General features: G+C 44.8%; 2 protein-coding genes across 3 annotated transcripts in view; one reads left to right on the top strand and one right to left on the bottom strand.

Annotated features, from left to right (window-relative positions):
* Positions 1-7,962, top strand: part of ALS2CL (ALS2 C-terminal like) — a gene marked incomplete at its 5' end in the record, with an annotated part of 38,841 nt that extends 30,879 nt beyond the window's left edge. Inside the window, 3 exons of the mRNA XM_075827917.1 lie at positions 851-1,000; positions 1,904-2,000; positions 6,786-7,962. Of these exons, the coding sequence (XP_075684032.1) occupies positions 851-1,000; positions 1,904-2,000; positions 6,786-6,833 (295 nt within the window). The remainder of the gene's footprint in view (positions 1-850; positions 1,001-1,903; positions 2,001-6,785) is intronic.
* On the bottom strand, positions 6,745-19,909 carry JMJD4 (jumonji domain containing 4). 2 transcript variants are annotated; one of them, XM_075827919.1, is made up of 8 exons: positions 19,549-19,909; positions 17,256-17,509; positions 16,707-16,872; positions 16,283-16,408; positions 10,849-11,116; positions 9,947-10,093; positions 9,270-9,553; positions 6,745-7,204 (listed from the first exon to the last, which is right to left on the bottom strand). In XM_075827919.1, the coding sequence occupies exons 2-8, from the start codon at positions 17,473-17,475 to the stop codon at positions 7,045-7,047; spliced, it is 1,371 nt and encodes a 456-aa protein (XP_075684034.1). In that variant the 5' UTR covers positions 17,476-17,509; positions 19,549-19,909; the 3' UTR covers positions 6,745-7,044. The 2 variants fall into 2 exon arrangements, with proteins under 2 accessions (XP_075684034.1, XP_075684033.1); XM_075827918.1 differs by having other exon boundaries at positions 6,746-7,204; positions 19,527-19,909.
* Positions 19,910-23,299: the final 3,390 nt, after the last annotated feature.

Genomic DNA, 23,299 nt, shown 5'->3' with positions numbered 1-23,299 from the left:
ATTTTCAAATCTGCCCGCATTCTCCACCATTGGAAAGGGATTTTCTGGTTTTATGTAAAACCTTTTCATTCTTCACCATTTTCAATATATTTGTTTGCTGTCAGTGAATGAGAACGTTATTGTTTACTATCAGAGGCAGCACGCCTGCCTTCTCCTGCTCTCAGGTCAGATGTGTTTACAATTCTCTCCAGACTAGACAATCCTCTAACAAATCTTTCTGGCAGTTTGTTACAATGTATCAGTCTGGAGTCCATTGTCTGGACTGATACAATTGTATCTACTTCTCAGCTGAGAGCAGGACTAGGTATGGATGGCTTTGCTGCTTCTGCATGCAAACAAGAATGTTCCTTTTCACTGACAGCAAGCAGAGATCTTGAAAATAGTGAGGAATTGAAACACAGATTCTAATAGAAAGATGTAGAACTTTTCATATAAACAGTGATTAAGCTTAATTTGCATAAAACGGAAAGTCCCCTTTCAGGCTGTACAATTCAGAAGTTTTGTTGCTTTAGACGCTACTTTCAGTTGAGCGCTCCCCATAGAGGTTTATGTAGAGGATGATGAGTGTGATTGTCACGGTAAGATGGGATTTTCATCTACTTCCCTGGAGTGTGACAATATTTTGTCCTCTGCTGCAGTTCCTGTTTGCTGCAATGCTGCAGTCGCCATAGGCGTCTCTGGTCGGCAGTGTGACGTGATGGATCCGGCCTAGTGCAGACACATGAGCCGCCTGTACGGCGCAGTCGTGGCAGATTCACCGCGCCGTGTGACGGCTGGAGCTGCGTCTCTGGACATCGGTGACTCCTCATATTTCTGGACACAACTTTACACATCATTTTCTGTTTCTCAGTTCAACGATCGACCCCAAAGAGAAACTGGAAATTATCCTGAAGACGTATCTGGAGATCGAGAAAACCGTGTCCAAGGTGCTCAGTAAAGAATATAAGCTGCCCATGGACGACCTGCTGCCCCTGCTGATATACGTGGTGTCCCGAGCAGGGTAATGATGTAGAAGTGATACGTTGCGATACGTTGTTTCCATTCAGAAGACTTGTAGACGTGGCCGGATATACGGGGTCCTATTATGGGACACCCCCAGAGAGGGTTCCGCCAAATATCCAGAGCAGGGAGCCGCTACAAGAATCTGATAATCCCCTAAAGGACCTGCCCCCACCCAAGCATCACATCCCCCTCCCCTGAATAATTTACAATTTATGGACAAAAGTATTGGGACGCCTAAACTTTACATCTACAGTACAGCCCCATAGCATTACCCCTCCTCCACCAAACTATACAGCTGGCACAATGCAGTCAGGCAGGTAACGTTCCCCTGGCATTCACCAAACCCAGACCAATCATCAGACTCCAGATAGAGAAGCGTCCACAGAACACGCTGCTCCAGAGTCCAGCGGTGGCGGCTTTACACCCCTCCACCTGACACTGTGCTTGGTGATGCTCGGCCCCCATGCCATGAAGCTCCCGGGCACAGTGTGCGGATGTTAATACCAGAGGAGGTCTGTACTCTGCAGTTATGGAGTCAGCGGAGCGTTGGTGACTTTTATTCGGTGATCTCTTTACCACGACCCGCTCTATAGTCTGTTATGGAATTATTAGAGCAGGATTTTGGGCTTGTACAAGGTGTCCAGTTTCCCCGCACTCATCTAGGGACGTCTGACACACAACACAAGTTCTCCACCTCCTAGAAAACGTTTCATATCATCCCCAAATCTCTCCATCTTCTCTGCCTTCCTCCGTATTATCGAGGAGCAGCAAAGAATCCGGCCGGCTCCAAGTTCTGGGGAAAACATTAAAGGTCCCCGGGAAACCGTTCTAATTCTACGAACTTCTACTAAATGACCAGATATTGATACTTGTGTTATTTATGGACATTTTCCTTCTCCAGGATCCAGCACTTAGGAGCAGAGATCCACTTTATTCAGGACTTGATGGATCCCAATAACCGGGGAGGTTTAAATGACTTCCTGCTCACAGCTCTGGAGGTTTGTGATTATTAACAAGATATCGGAAGAGTCCTGAACGCTGCTTTATTATAAAAAAGATGTGACAATGTAATTATATCAGTGATAGGGGCGGGGCTGTGACAACCTCTCACACATGATATACAGGCTGGTTGTCAGTAGTAATAGATGAATAGCTGTGACTGTATATAAGATGTGTGGATCTCATGTCTGATCTGATTACAATGTAATTATATTATATATCAGTGATGTCAGTAACAGGGGGCGGGGCTGTGACAACCTCTCACACATGATATACAGGCTGGTTGTCAGTAGTAATAGATGAATAGCTGTGACTGTATATAAGATGTGTGGATCTCATGTCTGATCACAATGTAATTATATTATATATCAGTGATGTCAGTAACAGGGGGCGGGGCTGTGACAACCTCTCACACATGATATACAGGCTGGTTGTCAGTAGTAATAGATGAATAGCTGTCACTGTATATAAGATGTGTGGATCTCATGTCTGATCACAGTGTAATTATATTATATATCAGTGATGTAACAGGGGCGGAGCTGTGACAACCTCTCACACATGGTATACAGGCTGGTTGTCAGTAGTAATAGATGAATAGCTGTTACTGTATATAAGATGTGTGGATCTCATGTCTGATCACAATGTAATTATATTATATATCAGTGATGTCAGTAACAGGGGGCGGGGCTGTGACAACCTCTCACACATGATATACAGGCTGGTTGTCAGTAGTAATAGATGAATAGCTGTTACTGTATATAAGATGTGTGGATCTCATGTCTGATCACATGTAATTATATTATATATCAGTGATGTCAGTAACAGGGGGCGGAGCTGTGACAACCTCTCACACATGATATACAGGCTAGTTGTCAGTAGTAATAGATGAATAGATGTTACTGTATATAAGATGTGTGGATCTCATGTCTGATCACAATGTAATTATATTATATATCAGTGATGTCAGTAACAGGAGGCGGGGCTGTGACAACCTCTCACACATGATATACAGGCTGGTTGTCAGTAGTAATAGATGAATAGCTGTTACTGTATATAAGATGTGTGGATCTCATGTCTGATCACAATGTAATTATATTATATATCAGTGATGTCAATAACAGGGGGCGGGGCTGTGACAACCTCTCACACATGATATACAGGCTGGTTGTCAGTAGTAATAGATGAATAGCTGTGACTGTATATAAGATGTGTAGATCTCATGTCTGATCACAATGTAATTATATTATATATCAGTGATGTCAGTAACAGGGGGCGGAGCTGTGACAACCTCTCACACATGATATACAGGCTGGTTGTCAGTAGTAATAGATGAATAGCTGTTACTGTATATAAGATGTGTGGATCTCATGTCTGATCACAGTGTAATTATATTATATATCAGTGATGTCAGTAACAGGGGGCGGGGCTGTGACAACCTCTCACACATGATATGCAGGCAGGTTGTCAGTAGTAATAGATGAATAGCTGTTACTGTATATAAGATGTGTGGATCTCATGTCTGATCACAGTGTAATTATATTATATATCAGTGATGTCAGTAACAGGGGGCGGGGCTGTGACAACCTCTCACACATGATATACAGGCTGGTTGTCAGTAGTAATAGATGAATAGATGTTACTGTATATAAGATGTGTGGATCTCATGTCTGATCACAATGTAATTATATTATATATCAGTGATGTCAGTAACAGGGGGTGGAGCTGTGACAACCTCTCACACATGATATACAGGCTGGTTGTCAGTAGTAATAGATGAATAGCTGTTACTGTATATAAGATGTGTGGATCTCATGTCTGATCACAGTGTAATTATATTATATATCAGTGATATCAGTAACAGGGGGCGGGGCTGTGACAACCTCTCACACATGATGTACAGGCTGGTTGTCAGTAGTAATAGATGAATAGCTGTTACTGTATATAAGATGTGTGGATCTCATGTCTGATCACAATGTAATTATATTATATATCAGTGATGTCAGTAACAGGGGGCGGAGCTGTGACAACCTCACACATGATATACAGGCTAGTTGTCAGTAGTAATAGATGAATAGATGTTACTGTATATAAGATGTGTGGATCTCATGTCTGATCACAGTGTAATTATATTATATATCAGTGATGTCAGTAACAGGGGGCGGGGCTGTGACAACCTCTCACACATGATATACAGGCTGGTTGTCAGTAGTAATAGATGAATAGCTGTTACTGTATATAAGATGTGTGGATCTCATGTCTGATCACATGTAATTATATTATATATCAGTGATGTCAGTAACAGGGGGCGGGGCTGTGACAACCTCTCACACATGATATACAGGCTGGTTGTCAGTAGTAATAGACGAATAGCTGTTACTGTATATAAGATGTGTGGATCTCATGTCTGATCACAGTGTAATTATATTATATATCAGTGATGTCAGTAACAGGGGCGGAGCTGTGACAACCTCTCACACATGGTATACAGGCTGGTTGTCAGTAGTAATAGATGAATAGCTGTTACTGTATATAAGATGTGTAGATCTCATGTCTGATCATAGTGTAATTATATTATATATCAGTGATGTCAGTAACAGGGGGCGGGGCTGTGACAACCTCTCACACATGATATACAGGCTGGTTGTCAGTAGTAATAGATGAATAGCTGTTACTGTATATAAGATGTGTGGATCTCATGTCTGATCACAATGTAATTATATTATATATCAGTGATGTCAGTAACAGGGGGCGGAGCTGTGACAACCCCTCACACATGGTATACAGGCTGGTTGTCAGTAGTAATAGATGAATAGCTGTTACTGTATATAAGATGTGTGGATCTCATGTCTGATCACAATGTAATTATATTATATATCAGTGATGTCAGTAACAGGGGGCGGGGCTGTGACAACCTCTCACACATGATATACAGGCTCGTTGTCAGTAGTAATAGATGAATAGCTGTTACTGTATATAAGATGTGTGGATCTCATGTCTGATCACAATGTAATTATATTATATATCAGTGATGTCAGTAACAGGAGGCGGGGCTGTGACAACCTCTCACACATGAAATACAGGCTCGTTGTCAGTAGTAATAGATGAATAGCTGTTACTGTATATAAGATGTGTGGATCTCATGTCTGATCATAGTGTAATTATATTATATATCAGTGATGTCAGTAACAGGAGGCGGGGCTGTGACAACCTCTCACACATGATATACAGGCTGGTTGTCAGTAGTAATAGATGAATAGCTGTTACTGTATATAAGATGTGTAGATCTCATGTCTGATCATAGTGTAATTATATTATATATCAGTGATGTCAGTAACAGGGGGCGGGGCTGTGACAACCTCTCACACATGATATGCAGGCTGGTTGTCAGTAGTGATAGATGAATAGCTGTGACTGTATATAAGATGTGTGGATCTCATGTCTGATCACAATGTAATTATATTATATATCAGTGATGTCAGTAACAGGGGGCGGGGCTGTGACAACCTCTCACACATGATATACAGGCTGGTTGTCAGTAGTAATAGATGAATAGCTGTTACTGTATATAAGATGTGTAGATCTCATGTCTGATCACAATGTAATTATATTATATATCAGTGATGTCAGTAACAGGGGGCGGGGCTGTGACAACCTCTCACACATGATATACAGGCTGGTTGTCAGTAGTAATAGATGAATAGCTGTTACTGTATATAAGATGTGTGGATCTCATGTCTGATCACAGTGTAATTATATTATATATCAGTGATGTCAGTAACAGGGGGCGGAGCTGTGACAACCTCTCACACATGATATACAGGCTGGTTGTCAGTAGTAATAGATGAATAGCTGTTACTGTATATAAGATGTGTGGATCTCATGTCTGATCACATGTAATTATATTATATATCAGTGATGTCAGTAACAGGGGGCGGAGCTGTGACAACCTCTCACACATGATATACAGGCTGGTTGTCAGTAGTAATAGATGAATAGCTGTGACTGTATATAAGATGTGTGGATCTCATGTCTGATCACAGTGTAATTATATTATATATCAGTGATGTCAGTAACAGGGGGCGGGGCTGTAACAACCTCTCACACACGATATACAGGCAGGTTGTCAGTAGTAATAGATGAATAGCTGTTACTGTATATAAGATGTGTGGATCTCATGTCTGATCATGTAATTATATTATATACCAGTGATGTCAGTAACAGGGGGCGGGGCTGTGACAACCTCTCACACATGATATACAGGCTGGTTGTCAGTAGTAATAGATGAATAGCTGTTGCTGTATATAAGATGTGTGGATCTCATGTCTGATCACAATGTAATTATATTATATATCAGTGATGTCAGTAACAGGGGGCGGAGCTGTGACAACCTCTCACACGTGATATACAGGCTGGTTGTCAGTAGTAATAGATGAATAGCTGTTACTGAATATAAGATGTGTGGATCTCATGTCTGATCACAATGTAATTATATTATATATCAGTGATGTCAGTAACAGGGGGCGGGGCTGTGACAACCTCTCACACATGATATACAGGCTGGTTGTCAGTAGTAATAGATGAATAGCTGTTACTGTATATAAGATGTGTGGATCTCATGTCTGATCACAATGTAATTATATTATATATCAGTGATGTCAGTAACAGGGGGCGGGGCTGTGACAACCTCTCACACATGATATACAGGCTGGTTGTCAGTAACAGGGGGCGGGGTTGGGAATGTTTAGCGGCAGACGCATAATTGGCTCCTTTGTTTCAATCCGCAGTCTTGTTATGAGCACATTCAGAAAGACGAGGTTCGGCTTTTCAAATAAATTGCGTGTTCTAGGACATAAACTGCACAAACCTACGTGAATAAAGGAACAGAAGCTGAAAAGACGTCCATCCTCCCACCGCTCCACGATGACACATTTTATAGGGTCATACAGGATTTAAAAGTGATTTTTTTTTTTCTGGTGCACGCAGCTCGCATTTTATTGCTAAAACCTGTACAGACGAGGAAACTGCACATTGTATGCATCAATTCTAAAGGGTATTAGAGCACAATCCGAGATCTGCAGCACCGCCTGCTGGCCTGGAAAAGATCTGCAGCAAAATCCGAGATCTGCAGCACCGCCTGCTGGCCTGGTAAAGATCTGCAGCAAAATCCGAGATCTGCAGCACCGCCTGCTGGCCTGGTAAAGAACTGTCATAAAATTAAAAAAATGAGTTATCAGATGGCCAGTGTATGCCTGGTAGACAACTATTTATCTATCAGTGAAAATATCAACTGAATAGCCGACAGCAACAAAATCTACACTTTATATCTCAAAATGAGAGCTCGACATCACCCCCTGCTGACCAGGAGAAGAACTGCAACTGCCTAACCAATCATTTACACTCCATAAACACAAGATGTGGGCAGATCTGATGTTAACCCTAAGATGTCACTACAACTACTGATTGTTATTGTGTAAATCTGTGCTGGACGATATAATTATTCATGCAAATTTCTGCAAAAAAAAAGCCAAGGATCAAATATATTGCTGCAATCGGCTTCATTTAAAGGGGCAGCGCTTCCTCTTCAGCCACTCCCGCTCGCACATCCTCCTCTGGTCAGTGGATTTGTTCTGTGCAGCTCGGGAATATTGTAATGTACCGTGCGGGCGGAAGCGGCTGAGGTCCCTTTAAGAAGCGTAGAGAGAAGTTATTTATTATGTAGATTTATATTTATATTGCAGTGATTTATGTAAATAGGATCCGGGTCATATTTTCACACTACAGGAAATGTTTGCTGCAAATATGTAAAGGGTTAAATTGTAAAAACTGCATTTTCTAATTAAAGTTGTTAATTGGTTTCCAGAAACAAAGCAGGATCCATAAAAAAGTGAGAAATCGGGTAAATACTTCATTCATTATTGTTTGATATTTTCTCCATTCACACCCAGAGCTGCAGGGAAAATTCTGCTGGAAACCGACAGGCGTTTAGCTCCACCCCGTTCTCAGACATGTGACCCCTGACTATGTAGATCTTATCTGAGCTCCCATAATGCACTGCTCTGGTGACATCGCATCATCAGAATTATGAATGCAGATTTGTATGTGATTGGAGTATAAGATATGATGTAATTCCGGATCTGTACAAGATCAGTGAAGCAGAAGATTTACAGTTAGTCTCTATAAGATGTGGCGTAACTTTCTTGTTTGAAAGTGGAGTTTTCCTTTAAGAAGTAGCAGTGAGAACGTGCAGGAATGGCGGCCGACACTGACGGCGTATCGCTGCGGACGATGCTGGACCGCCGTAGATTCATCACATATTAACGTGGTGGGGGGAGGGCACGGAATAATCTGTAATGATTATATTTACTCCTGCACTTCCACATAAAGCTCCGCGACTCCGATAATGTAATTCAGTTATGCCATACTCCAGTCACATCCAAAGCTGCACTTATTGTTCTCAGGTTACATCATCTCACTGCCGCCCCCTGTTGGTTCAGTGCCTGTACAGAGATATCTGTGCTGTGGTGCGCTGTAGCAGATGATTACACGATGCAGTATACACTGGTCTGACTACACCTCTCACTATTCACTACGGCTGTGTGCAATGCATTATGGGGGTCTTAGCACGCTGTATTGCGTATGTCACTATTGTGTTGAGATTTTCCCGTGGAAAGAGAAGCTGCAGTGTAAAGTTTGTGGACTTCACCACCATCTTACACTGGGTAGACAGGTTTTATTTTTGGGTGATTTACTTTGCAGAGCTAGATTTGTAAATCATTTCCCGGCAGTCCTGGGATGAGGATTGTAGACACCATGTGATGGTTGCGGTAACCCATGTCCTGCAACATTGTCACAACTGTCACAGCTCTGAAAAGTCACATTAAATACATTCACTTCCCATGACACCTGCATCTAAGCGCATTGTGTGTAATACTCATACTGTCCTGGTATCTAATCCTATCATGTGTGATACTGTGCTGAGCTGTGTATCTAATCCTATCATGTGTGATCCTGTCTGCTGAGCCGTGTATCTAATCCTATCATGTGTGATACTGTCTGCTGTGCTGTGTATCTAATCCTATCATGTGTGATACTGTCTGCTGAGCCCTGTATCTAATCCTATCATGTGTGATACTGTCTGCTGAGCTGTGTATCTCAGCCAGTCCTCTGTGATACTGCCTGCTGAGCTGTGTATCTCAGCCGGTCCTCTGTGATACTGTCTGCTGAGCTGTGTATCTCAGCTGGTCCTGTGTGACACTGTCTGTTCAGACCTCTGGGTGGCGCTCTGCAGCTGGTGTAGTAGCTCCTCCGGTCGGGGGTGGAATGATTCTGGCTCCAGTTTCTGGAAGTCGATGTTGGACATTAATAAGATCAGAGTCTCCACAATCTTCCTGAGATCGAACTGCACATGTCGGGGCCCCGGGGCCATCATTTTGGGGTCCTGTCGGGTGTCCTCGTGTTTGTCTTCTAAGGTCTGAATTCTGCGCTGAGCGATGATCGTCAGGAAGGTGTAAAACTCGTTATAATCGATGCCGGTGCAGGACTTCAGGATGATCTGAGGCAGAAAAAAAACCGGATGAAACCCAAAACAACAGGACCGAGCGCTACCGGGCCCTCCAGGGACAGGCCCCGCCCCCCAAATGGGCCCTCCAGGGACCGGCCACGCCCCTACTGAGGCCTCCAGGGACAGGCCACGCCCCTACTGGACCTTCCAGGGACGGCCCAAGCCCCCCCCCCCTACTGGGCCTTCCAGAGACCGGCCCTGCCCCACTCCACTAGGTCCTCCAGTGACTGGTCCCTCCAGGGATAGGCCTCGACCAAACTGGGTCCTCCAGAAGATGACCCCCACCCCAATTGGACCTGCCAAGAAAAGACCCAGCCCCCACTTAGTCTGCCAGAGACAGGCCCCGCCCCCGCTCAGAACGTATACGATGTACAGTAACGTCACCTGACAGTGCTGCTCCCAGCCGTCCATGCTCTCCCGCCACTCGCTGATCTCCCTCTGTACGGCGCTCAGCTCCGCCTGCAGGAAGCGCCACATGACGGACACGTTGCACCCGTTCACCCAGTTATGGTTAATGGAGATGGTGTCGTCCTGGAAGATCAGGGTCAGAAATCACCCCCCCATACAGTAACAGATCCCACAATGCAGCGCAGCGCGACCCACCCGCTTATAACCCCCAATCACTATGATCAGGCGTCACGAGGCCAATCCCCTCCCCCCACAATCTCCTCTCATGTTTGGGCAGTTGAACCCGAGTGTCTGGATTATTGAAGATTTTCCACATTTGGCTGTACTTCCCCTTTAAGGCTCTAAATACAGCTGGTCATGAAGGGGTTAAAGGGCCGGGGCGTTTGCTGGTGAATAAAGTGCAACCCTCGTGTAGCAAAAAGTTCTGTAACTTTATATCAGACGGTTTCAATTCTTCACTGATTTCTAAATCTGCTTGCTGTTGTAGAATGGGAACAAGGTTTGTTACCTAGTATCAGTCTAGACATTCCTCTGTATAGTAAAGGTGCACTGACACACTGTAACAAACCATTATAACAGGAGAGGGATTTCTGCTGCTGTGTTCACCTCAGAGAATTGTCTAGACTGGATATAATTGTAACGACTTGTCAGCTGTGTCAGCAGGACAGATTTTCACCCTCCAGATATAAACAATAATGTTCTTATTCATGAACAGGCAGCAGAGATCTTGTAAATGATGAGGAATTCAAACACAAAATATATCAGGAAGATGAAGAACTTCTCATTCTCCAATGACTGACATTTATCTCTACTCTGCTGCGGCTCGTGGGTGCCGGGTATTACAGGTGGAGGGGGTTGCGGTGTAGCAGATACATTACCAGATTGTAGACCTGATGGTGCCAGCCGCTGGGCACAAAGATGATCTCCCCGGCCTCCTGGATGACCTCCAGGGGCGGGGGGCAGCGGTGGGTGTTTGGGTGCAGCCCCGTGTTCTGGAGGGAAGGGGCCGTAACATCGTATGGGAGGCGTCCGCTGCAATCCCTCAGATGTTCCTCCTGCCCGGGCGGGAACAGCAGCCACTTCTTACGACCACATAGATTTGCCGACCAACTGTAGGATCGGAAGACGTCCGCGTGGAACGGAGTCCTGAAAATGTGACAACGCACAGGAGGTGATTATTATCGTGCTGCGGGGGAGGAGTAGTGCCGATCAGGATCAGTACAGGATAATTAATGTTATGTATGTACACAGTGACTCTCCAGCAGAATAGTGAGTGCAGCTCTGGAGTATAATACAGGATGTAACTCAGGATCAGTACAGGATAAGTAATGTAATGTATGTACACAGTGACTCCACCAGCAGAATAGTGAGTGCAGCTCTGGAGTATAATACAGGATGTAACTCAGGAGCTGTACAGGATAAGTAATGTAATGTATGTACACAGTGACTCCACCAGCAGAATAGTGAGTGCAGCTCTGGAGTATAATACAGGATATAACTCAGGATGAGTACAGGATAAGTAATGTAATGTATGTACACAGTGACTCCACCAGCAGAATAGTGAGTGCAGCTCTGGAGTATAATACAGGATATAACTCAGGATCAGTACAGGATAAGTAATGTCATGTATGTACACAGTGACTCCACCAGCAGAATAGTGAGTACAGCTCTGGAGTATAATACAGGATGTAACTCAGGATCAGTACAGGATAAGTAATGTAATGTATGTACACAGTGACTCCACCAGCAGAATAATGAGTGCAGCTCTGGAGTATAATACAGGATGTAACTCAGGATCAGTACAGGATAAGTAATGTAATGTATGTACACAGTGACTCCACCAGCAGAATAGTGAGTGCAGCTCTGGAGTATAATACAGGATGTAACTCAGGATCAGTACAGGATAAGTAATGTAATGTATGTACACAGTGACTCCACCAGCAGAATAGTGAGTGCAGCTCTGGAGTATAATACAGGATATAACTCAGGATCAGTACAGGATAAGTAATGTATGTACACAGTGACTCCACCAGCAGAATAGTGAGTGCAGCTCTGGAGTATAATACGGGATGTAACTCAGGATCAGTACAGGATAAGTAATGTAATGTATGTACACAGTGACTCCACCAGCAGAATAGTGAGTGCAGCTCTGGAGTATAATACAGGATGTAACTCAGGATCAGTACAGGATAAGTAATGTAATGTATGTACACAGTGACTCTCCAGCAGAATAGTGAGTGCAGCTCTGGAGTATAATACAGGATATAACTCGGGATCAGTATAGGATAAGTAATGTAATGTATGTACACAGTGACTCCACCAGCAGAATAGTGAGCTCAGCTCTGGAGTATAATACAGGATGTAACTCAGGATCAGTACAGGATAAGTAATATAATGTATGTACACAGTGACTCCACCAGCAGAATAGTGAGTGCTGCTCTGGAGTATAATACAGGATGTAACTCAGGATCAGTACAGGATAAGTAATGTAATGTATGTACAGTGACTCCACCAGCAGAATAGTGAGTGCAGCTCTGGAGAATAATACAGGATGTAACTCAGGAACAGTACAGGATAAGTAATGTAATGTATGTACACAGTGACTCCACCAGCAGAATAGTGAGTGCAGCTCTGGAGTATAATACAGGATATAACTCAGGAACAGTACAGGATAAGTAATGTAATGTATGTACACAGTGACTCCACCAGCCGAATAGTGATTGCAGCTCTGGAGTATAATACAGGATGTAACTCAGGATCAGTACAGGATAAGTAATGTAATGTATGTACACAGTGACTCCTCCAGCAGAATAGTGAGTGCAGCTCTGGAGTATAATACAGGATATAACTCAGGATCAGTACAGGATAAGTAATGTAATGTATGTACACAGTGACTCCACCAGCAGAATAGTGAGTGCAGCTCTGGAGTATTATACAGGATGTAACTCAGGATCAGTACAGGATAAGTAATGTAATGTATGTACACAGTGACTCCACCAGCAGAATAGTGAGTGCAGCTCTGGAGTATAATACAGGATATAACTCAGGATCAGTACAGGATAAGTAATGTAATGTATGTACACAGTGACTCCAGCAGCAGAATAGTGAGTGCAGCTCTGCAGTATAATACAGGATGTAACTCAGGATCAGTACAGGATAAGTAATGTAATGTATGTACACAGTGACTCCACCAGCAGAATAGTGAGTGCAGCTCTGGAGTATAATACAGGATAAGTAATGTAATGTATGTACACAGTGACTCCACCAGCAGAATAGTGAGTGCAGCTCTGGAGTATAATACAGGATGTAACTCAGGATCAGTACAGGATAAGTAATGTAATGTATGTACACAGTGACTCTACCAGCAGAATAGTGAGTGCAGCTCCGGAGTATAATACAGGATGTAACTCAGGATCAGTACAGGATAAGTAATGTATGTACACAGTGACTCCACCAGCAGAATAGTGAGTGCAGCTCTGGAGTATAATACAGGATATAACTCAGAATCAGTACAGGATAAGTAATGTAATGTATGTACACAGTGACTCCACCAGCAGAATAGTGAGTGCAGCTCTGGAGTATAATACAGGATGCAACTCAGGATCAGTACAGGATAAGTAATGTATGTATGTACACAGTAACTCCACCAGCAGAATAGTGAGTGCAGCTCTGGAGTATAATACAGGATGTAACTCAGGATCAGTAAAGGATAAGTAATGTCATGTATGTACACAGTGACTCCACCTGCAGAATAGTGAGTGCAGCTCTGGAGTATAATACAGGATGTAACTCAGGATCAGTAATGTCACGTATGTACACAGTGACTCCACCAGCAGAATAGTGAGTGCAGCTCTGGAGTATAATACAGGATGTAACTCAGGCTCAGTACAGGATAAGTAATGTATGTACACAGTGACTCCACCAGCAGAATAGTGAGTGCAGCTCTGGAGTATAATACAGTATATAACTCAGGATCAGTACAGGATAAGTAATGTAATGTATGTACACAGTGACTCCACCAGCAGAATAGTGAGTGCAGCTCCGGAGTATAATACAGGATGTAACTCAGGATCAGTACAGGATAAGTAATGTAATGTATGTGCACAGTGACTCCACCAGCAGAATAGTGAGTGCAGCTCTGGAATATAATACAGGATATAACTCAGGATCAGTACAGGATAAGTAATGTAATGTATGTACACAGTGACTCCACCAGCAGAATAGTGAGTGCAGCTCTAGAGTATAATACAGGATGTAACTCGGGATCAGTACAGGACAAGTAATATAATGTATGTACACCGTGACTCCACCAGCAGAATAGTGAGTGCAGCTCTGGAGTATAATACAGGATGTAACTCAGGATCAGTACAGGATAAGTAATGTATGTACACAGTGACTCCACCAGCAGAACAGTGAGTGCAGCTCTGGAGTATAATACAGGATGTAACTCAGGCTCAGTACAGGATAAGTAATGTATGTACACAGTGACTCCACCAGCAGTATAATGAGTGCAGCTCTGGAGTATAATACAGGATGTAACTCAGGATCAGTACAGGATAAGTAATGTAATGTATGTACACAGTGATTCCACCAGCAGAATAGTGAGTGCAGCTCTGGAGTATAATACAGGATGTAACTCAGGATCAGTACAGGACAAGTAATATAATGTATGTACACCGTAACTCCACCAGCAGAATAGTGAGTGCAGCTCTGGAGTATAATACAGGATATAACTCAGGATCAGTACAGGATAAGTAATGTAATGTATGTACACAGTGACTCCACCAGCAGAATAGTGAGTGCAGCTCTGGAGTATATACAGGATATAACTCAGGATTAGTACAGGATAAGTAATGTAATGTATGGACACAGTGACTCCACCAGCAGAATAGTGAGTGCAGCTCTGGAGTATAATACAGGATGTAACTCAGGATCAGTACAGGATAAGTAATGTAATGTATGTACACAGTGACTCCACCAGCAGAATAGTGAGTGCAGCTCTGGGATATAATACAGGATATAACTCAGGATCAGTACAGGATAAGTAATGTAATGTATGTACACAGTGACTCCACCAGCAGAATAGTGAGTGCTGCTCTGGAGTATAATACAGGATGTAACTCAGGATTAGTACAGGAGAAGTAATGTATGTACACAGTGACTCCACCAGCAGAATAGTGAGTGCAGCTCTGGAGTATAATACAGGATGTAACTCAGGATCAGTACAGGATAAGTAATGTAATGTATGTACACAGTGACTCCACCAGCAGAATAGTGAGTGCTGCTCTGGAGTATAATACAGGATGTAACTCAGGATCAGTACAGGATAAGTAATGTAATGTATGTACACAGTGACTCCACCTGCAGAATAGTGAGTGCAGCTCTGGAGTATAATACAGGATGTAACTCAGGCTCAGTACAGGATAAGTAATGTAATGTATGTACACAGTGACTCCACCAGCAGAATAGTGAGTGCAGCTCTGGAGTATAATCTAGGATACAACTCAGTATCAGTACAGGATAAGTAATGTAATGTATGTACACAGTGACTCCACCAGCAGAATAGTGAGTGCTGCTCTGGAGTATAATACAGGATGTAACTCAGGATCAGTACAGGATAAGTAATGTAATGTATGTACACAGTGACTCCACCTGCAGAATAGTGAGTGCAGCTCTGGAGTATAATACAGGATGTAACTCAGGCTCAGTACAGGATAAGTAATGTAATGTATGTACACAGTGACTCCACCAGCAGAATAGTGAGTGCAGCTCTGGAGTATAATCTAGGATACAACTCAGTATCAGTACAGGATAAGTAATGTATGTACACAGTGCCGCTGCTGTTTGTGTAGATCATATATATATATATATATATATACATACATACACGCACACACGCTGTTATATGGTAGTCTGATTTGGATATGTCCTGTAAATCTGCCCCTATCATTGAGCTGGAGGTGTCAGTATTGGCGCTTGTAGTGTGTGATATACAATGATGATGCTGCCACCTGGTGGACATATTGGAAAATACAATAAAATGTTCACTTCCAAAACAACTTCAATCATGATATATTAAAGGGCTGAAGCATTGAGGTCAACATGAATCTATCACTCCAGGTAGCGGAGCCCCAGCAGTCACAATTTCCGGCATTCTGATTGGATGTTGAAAACCAATAATAAAGAGACGCCGCAGATTCTGACATTTGTCGCGTTTATATAAATGATAAAATTATTATACATTTCCCCGTCTGATAATCCGGAATATTTGATAATCCAGTTCACACACAGTACACAGCGCACAATGCTTACCAGGAACCGGCGGGGCCCATGTACACGAAGCGGTAATCGTCCACGGCGATGGCGTCCCAGTATTCGTTAAGCCAATCAGATGAGAAGTAAACGGGAGTGTCATAGACGTCGTGATCCGGGAAATCCCTGGAGAGAGGAGGCGGGTCAGAGATCACAAACGTATAACAGTGCGGGGGTCTAATCACCGGACACAATGTCCCCTCCCCCACCGTCTATTATAAGGATATTACAGGGGAGCTCTGAGGTGCCTTCTAATAGTCCTACAGGGGGGGGGGGAGCCCTCCTGACGTCTCAGCTGCTGCAGAACTTCTATAGTGTGAACCAGCGCTACATGTCAGACAGATTCATTTTGGTGATCAGGGGCGGATGTAAATACTCTGTGCTGCAGTGGGAGGACCCTGTAGTGTCCGTGTATTGCCGTCACCTCCTCATGTGCCAGTCCTTCAGATATAGGCAGCCGCGGGCAGAGTGGCGGTCGTTCTCCGTATATTCTCTCCAGTAGGCGATGTATTCTCGGAGGGGGAGGAGTTCTTTCGGGTTGGCGTTGTATTCCTTCACGTCACAGTTCGCCACAGGAACGACGGCGTCGCCTGAAATACAAATAACGGTCAGCGCAGCGACTGACGGTGTCATTACAAGATCCTGACATGGACCGAACCAACTGGGAAGAACGATCCCCCCCCCCCAACATGGCGCAGTCCGATGGAGCAAAGGAAACGTGGCAGTGCCGCGCCGCGGTCTGTAATGTGTACGAGCAGGTGACCCCTCCCCCTGGACACCCCAGCAGCTGACCCCTCCCCTCGGACACCCCTAGCAGCTGACCCCTCCCCCCGGACACCCAGAGCAGGTGACCCCTCCCCCCGGACACCCCCAGCAGGTGACCCCCCCAGCAGGTGACCCCTCCCCCCGGACACCCCCAGCAGCTGACCCCTCCCCCCGGACACCCCCAGCAGGTGACCCCTCCCCCGCGTACCGAACACCCGCAGCAGGTGCTCCCAGTCTGGTTTATTATCGGGGGTGACCCAGGAGCGGCGGCTGCTCCACGACCGGGAAAACGCGGCAGAGAAGAGACACGGAGAGTTGGCGATCAGACACTTATGGAAGAATTCATCGTAGGTGAAGGTGTCCGGGTCCTCCACCCGGTGAACGTGGCCCCTGGCGGTGGAAATAATCTGCGGCGTCTCCTCATCCATAAGATTCTGCCTAACGGGGGAGGGGCGACCAGGACTGCGGAAAAGATTAAGAATAAAATACAAATTATCAGGGGCCCCTCTCCCGTATCATCATCATCAGGGGCCCCTCTCAAATATTATCATCATCAGGGGCCCCTCTCCCGTATTATCATCATCAGGGGCCCCTCTCCCGTATTTTTATCATCAGGGGCCCCTCCCGTATTATCATCATCATCAGGGGCCCCTCTCCCGTATAATCATCATCATCATCATCAGGGGCCCCTCTCCCGTATTATCATCATCATCAGGGGCCCCTCTCCCGTATAATCATCATCATCATCATCATCATCATCATCATCATCAGGGGCCCCTCTCCCGTATTATCATCATCAGGGGCCCCTCTCCCGTATAATCATCATCATCAGGGGCCCCTCTCCCGTATAATCATCATCATCAGGGGCCCCTCTCCCGTATAATCATCATCATCAGGGGCCCCTCTCCCGTATAATCATCATCATCATCAGGGGCCCCTCTCCCGTATTATCATCATCATCAGGGGCCCCTCTCCCGTATTATCATCATCATAAGGGGCCCCTCTCCCTTATCATCAGGGGCCCCTCTCCCGTATTATCATCATCAGGGGCCCCTCTCCCGTATAATCATCATCATCAGGGGCCCCTCTCCCGTATAATCATCATCATCATCAGGGGCCCCTCTCCCGTATTATCATCATCATCAGGGGCCCCTCTCCCGTATAATCATCATCATCAGGGACCCCTCTCCCGTATTATCATCATCATCAGGGGCCCCTCTCCCGTATTATCATCATCATCAGGGACCCCTCTCCCGTATTATCATCATCATCAAGGGCCCCTCTCCCGTATAATCATCATCATCAGGGGCCCCTCTCCCGTATAATCATCATCATCATCATCAGGGGCCCCTCTCCCGTATTATCATCAGGGGCCCCTCTCCCGTATAATCATCATCATCATCATCATCAGGGGCCCCTCTCCCGTATTATCATCATCATCAAGGGCCCCTCTCCTGTATTATCATCAGGGGCCCCTCTCCCGTATTTTCATCATCATAAGGGGCCCCTCTCCCTTATTATCATCAGGGGCCCCTCTCCCGTATAATCATCATCATCATCATCATCAGGGGCCCCTCTCCCGTATTATCATCAGGGGCCCCTCTCCCGTATAATCATCATCATCATCATCATCAGGGGCCCCTCTCCCGTATTATCATCAGGGGCCCCTCTCCCGTATAATCATCATCATCATCATCATCAGGGGCCCCTCTCCCGTATAATCATCATCATCATCATCATCAGGGGCCCCTCTCCCGTATAATCATCATCATCATCATCATCATCAGGGGCCCCTCTCCCGTATAATCATCATCATCATCATCATCAGGGGCCCCTCTCCCGTATTATCATCAGGGGCCCCTCTCCCGTATTATCATCATCATCAAGGGCCCCTCTCCCGTATTATCATCAGGGGCCCCTCTCCCGTATTTTCATCATCATAAGGGGCCCCTCTCCCTTATTATCATCAGGGGCCCCTCTCCCGTATAATCATCATCATCAGGGGCCCTTCTCCCGTATTATCATCATCATAAGGGGCCCCTCTCCCTTTTTATCATCAGTGGCCCCTCTCCCGTATTATCATCATCAGGGGCCCCTCTCCCGTATAATCATCATCACCGGTGGCCCTTCTCCCGTATAATCATCATCATCAGGGGCCCCTCTCCCGTATAATCATCATCACCGGTGGCCCTTCTCCCGTATAATCATCATCATCAGGGGCCCCTCTCCCGTATAATCATCATCATCATCAGGGGCCCCTCTCCCGTATAATCATCATCATCAGGGGCCCCTCTCCCGTATAATCATCATCATCATCAGGGGCCCCTCTCCCGTATAATCATCATCAGGGGCCCCTATCTATTATAAGGCTTCCCCAGTTCTTTTTTTTTTTTTAGGGCCCCCTGACTGTTCCCTTGGTCCCCTCCTCTGCTATATTACTATCAGGGCCCTTCTATCATCTGGGGGCCACCCTAGTTACCCGGTCACTATCTCCTCCTCACAGTTCCCACGCGGCTAGGTTTCCGGTCGGTCACTATTCCCAGCTGCACAGACTGGTCACGTGGTGCGGACGGATGACGTAGGAGGCGGTGTCACCAGAATCATCATCCGTGCAGTGTTCCCGGTAACGGTCCATGATTTGCGGTGTATATGGGAGTTTGTGTGTCTGTGAGTAGGCGGAGGCGGCGGGCGGGAGTGTCGGGACTCGTTCAGCCGCCGTGTGCTTTGCTGTGTGACTAATATGTAGAGAAGCCATTACTGGTCACGTGACTTGTCTTCCACCCTCAGCAGGTTTCATTCTCTACTGCAGCTGGATGTGTTCTAATTGGCTGCTGTGCGTGATTTGAAGCTGTTGCCAATAGCAACCAATTAAGTCCCTGCTTTCTTTTTCTAATCTTCACTGAAAAATTACAGTAGAAATCTGATTGGCTACTAATGCAACTGCTCCTCCTCCTCGGCAGTTGACCCCCCAACAAGCAATCAGATTAGTCCTAGCATTTTCTAACCTGCTGTGGAAAACGAAAGTTGAAATCTGATTGGCTGCTAACACAACTGCTCATTCGTAGCTGACCCCTAACAACCAATCACATTACTCATTTTCTAACCTGCTCTGGAAAATGAAAGCTGGAAACCGGTTGCTATAGGCGACTATGCTGCAATGGCGCGATCCGTAGTGACCGTCTCCTGGCTGCCATGACACGTTATATCATTATAGACGCGGCATCTCTGCGGCCGTGTTATTACAGCCGACAAAAAGAAACCAAAACATTCTGACAATTTATATTAGAAAGATTTTGTTTTTGTTTTTTCTCCGGTATCCACAAAAATTCCTTTAACCCGTTAGTGACCGCCCCATAGTGTTTTTACGGCGGCCACTAACGGGCTTTATTCCGAGGCAACTGCCTTATAAAAGCGATCGGATGATGGCATAGTGAAGTCTCCTAGTGGGACTAGTAAAAAGGTAAAAAAAAAAAGATGAAAAACCCACTTTTCCAACTTACAAACTGCTTTATTATTAAAAAACAAAATAAAGTAAAAAAACCTACACATATTTGGTATCGCCGCGTCCGTAACGACCCCGACTATAAAATTATTACATCATTTAACCCGCACGGTGAACGCCGTAAAAAATAAAATAAAAAAAACATGCGAAAATTGCTTCTTTCTGTGAATCCTGCCTTAAAAATTGTGATAAAAATCGATCAAAAAGTCGCATCTGCTCCAAAATGGTACCGATAAAAACTACAAGTCGTCCCGCAAAATAAAAGCCCTCATACAACCGCATCGGCCAAAAAATAAAAACGTTACGGCTCTTCAAATATGGAGCCACAAAAACAAATGATTTTGAAAAAAAAAAAGTGTTTTTGATGTGTAAAAGTCGTAAAACATACAAAAACGATACAAATGTGGTATCACCGCAATCGTAACAACCCGCTGAATAAAGTTATTGTGTTATTTATATCACACGGTAAACGGCGTAGATTTAGGACGCAAAAAAGTGTGGCGAAATTGCAGGTTTTTTTTAATTTCCCCCCAAAAAAAGTTCATAAAAGTTAATCAATAAATTCATTGTCCCCCAAAATGGTGCGATTAAAAAATAAAACTCGTCCCGCAAAAAACAAGATCTTATACAGCGATGTCCACGCAAAAATAAAAAAAGTTATAGCTCTTGGAATGCGATGATGGAAAAACGTAAAAAATGGCCTGGTCATTAAGGTTTAAAATAGGCTGGTCATTAAGGGGTTAAACTCTTCCCTGAAGTTCCAGGTTCCGGCCTGTAAAGGTTCCGACTGACAACATGTCACCTGACTTCTGTGCAGTGTCGTCATGGAGACGTTGTGTCCACATCACTGCCCACACATTCCGCCGGATGAGATGTAGTGATGTGCTGGGGAGGCCGCACACCGTCTCCATGACAACATGTAATCTTCACCATCTCTCAGTAGTGCAGCCTCAGGCTTTGGGCCTGGAAGATCTTAGAATAGAAGGAAGAGATTACAACAAGGTTTTCACATTTTTAGCTTACACTAAAGGATCAAGATCGTACCCGCTGGTTTCTGCCTTAATTCCTGGGGGAATACATGAAAACGATTTAAACACAACTCCAAACATAGGAAGAAACAGGGAGGCAGTACTATCTGTACCTACATCATCTACAGGGAGACACAGGGAGGCAGTACTATCTGTACCTACATCATCTACAGGGAGAGACAGGGAGGCAGTACTATCTGTACCTACATCATCTACAGGGAGAGACAGGGAGGCAGTACCATCTGTATCATCATCATATACAGGGAGGCAGTACTATCTGTACCTACATCATCTACAGGGAGGCAGTACTATCTGTACCTACATCATCGACAGGGAGAGACAGGGAGGCAGTACCATCTGTATCATCATCATATACAGGGAGGCAGTACTATCTGTACCTACATCATCTACAGGGAGGCAGTACTATCTGTACCTACATCATCTACAGGGAGAGACAGGGAGGCAGTACTATCTGTACCTACATCATCTACAGGGAGACACAGGGAGGCAGTACCATCTGTATCATCATATACAGGGAGGCAGTACTATCTGTACCTACATCATCTACAGGGAGACACAGGGAGGCAGTACCATCTGTATCATCATATACAGGGAGGCAGTACTATCTGTACCTACATCATCTACAGGGGGGCAGTACTATCTGTACCTACATCATCTACAGGGGGGCAGTACTATCTGTACCTACATCATCTACAGGGGGGCAGTACTATCTGTACCTACATCTACAGGGAGAGACAGGGAGGCAGTACTATCTGTACCTACATCTACAGGAAGGCAGTACTATCTGTACCTACATCTCCAGGGAGAGACAGGGAGGCAGTACTGTCTGTACCTACATCATCTACAGGGAGGCAGTACTATCTGTACCTACATCATCTACAGGGAGAGACAGGGAGGCAGTACTATCTGTACCTACATCATCTACAGGGAGAGATAGGGAGGCAGTACTATCTGTACCTACATCATCTACAGGGAGGCAGTACTATCTGTACCTACATCATCTACAGGGAGAGACAGGGAGGCAGTACTATCTGTACCTACATAATTTACAGGGAGGCAGTACCATCTATACTAACATCATCCGCAGGGAGGCAGTACTATCTGTACCTACATCATTTACAGGGAGGCAGTACTATCTGTACCTACATCATATACAGGGAGGCAGTACTATCTGTACCTACATCATCTACAGGGAGAGACAGGGAGGCAGTACTATCTGTACCTACATCATATACAAGGAGGCAGTACTATCTGTACCTACATCATTTATAGAGAGACAGGGAGGTAGTACTAACATAATTGACATGATATGAGAGTAGCGGTCGCCTTAATTTCTTCTTCTAAGTTGCTCATGAGCCTCCGGATCTTTTCCTGTGACGCTGATCCACGTTACTGCCGGACAGGGAATATTCCAGCGGAATTGTCTTTTATTAAATGTCTGGGTTACTTTACAAATCAACATGTCACACTCCAGTCACATCCAGAGCTGCAGACACAATTCTACTGGTATGTCGCACTATACACATCACTGCTCCCCCTGCTGGTTGAGCGTCTGTACAACACTTGTCTCCCATTGTAAAAAAAAACGCTTTCCATGGGGTTTCGTTCATTTTTGACTGATTTGCTTTATAGGAAAGTGCGGCAGACGACGCTTCTCTATACAGTAAAAATACTCAGAGGACCGAACACCACGAGGAGCGT

Source organism: Rhinoderma darwinii, chromosome 5 (assembly GCF_050947455.1).
Source record: "Rhinoderma darwinii isolate aRhiDar2 chromosome 5, aRhiDar2.hap1, whole genome shotgun sequence".
Taxonomy (NCBI): Eukaryota; Metazoa; Chordata; class Amphibia; order Anura; family Rhinodermatidae; genus Rhinoderma; species Rhinoderma darwinii.
The sequence above is the reverse complement of the archived record's forward strand: the minus strand, read 5'-3'. Positions and strand labels throughout refer to the sequence as shown.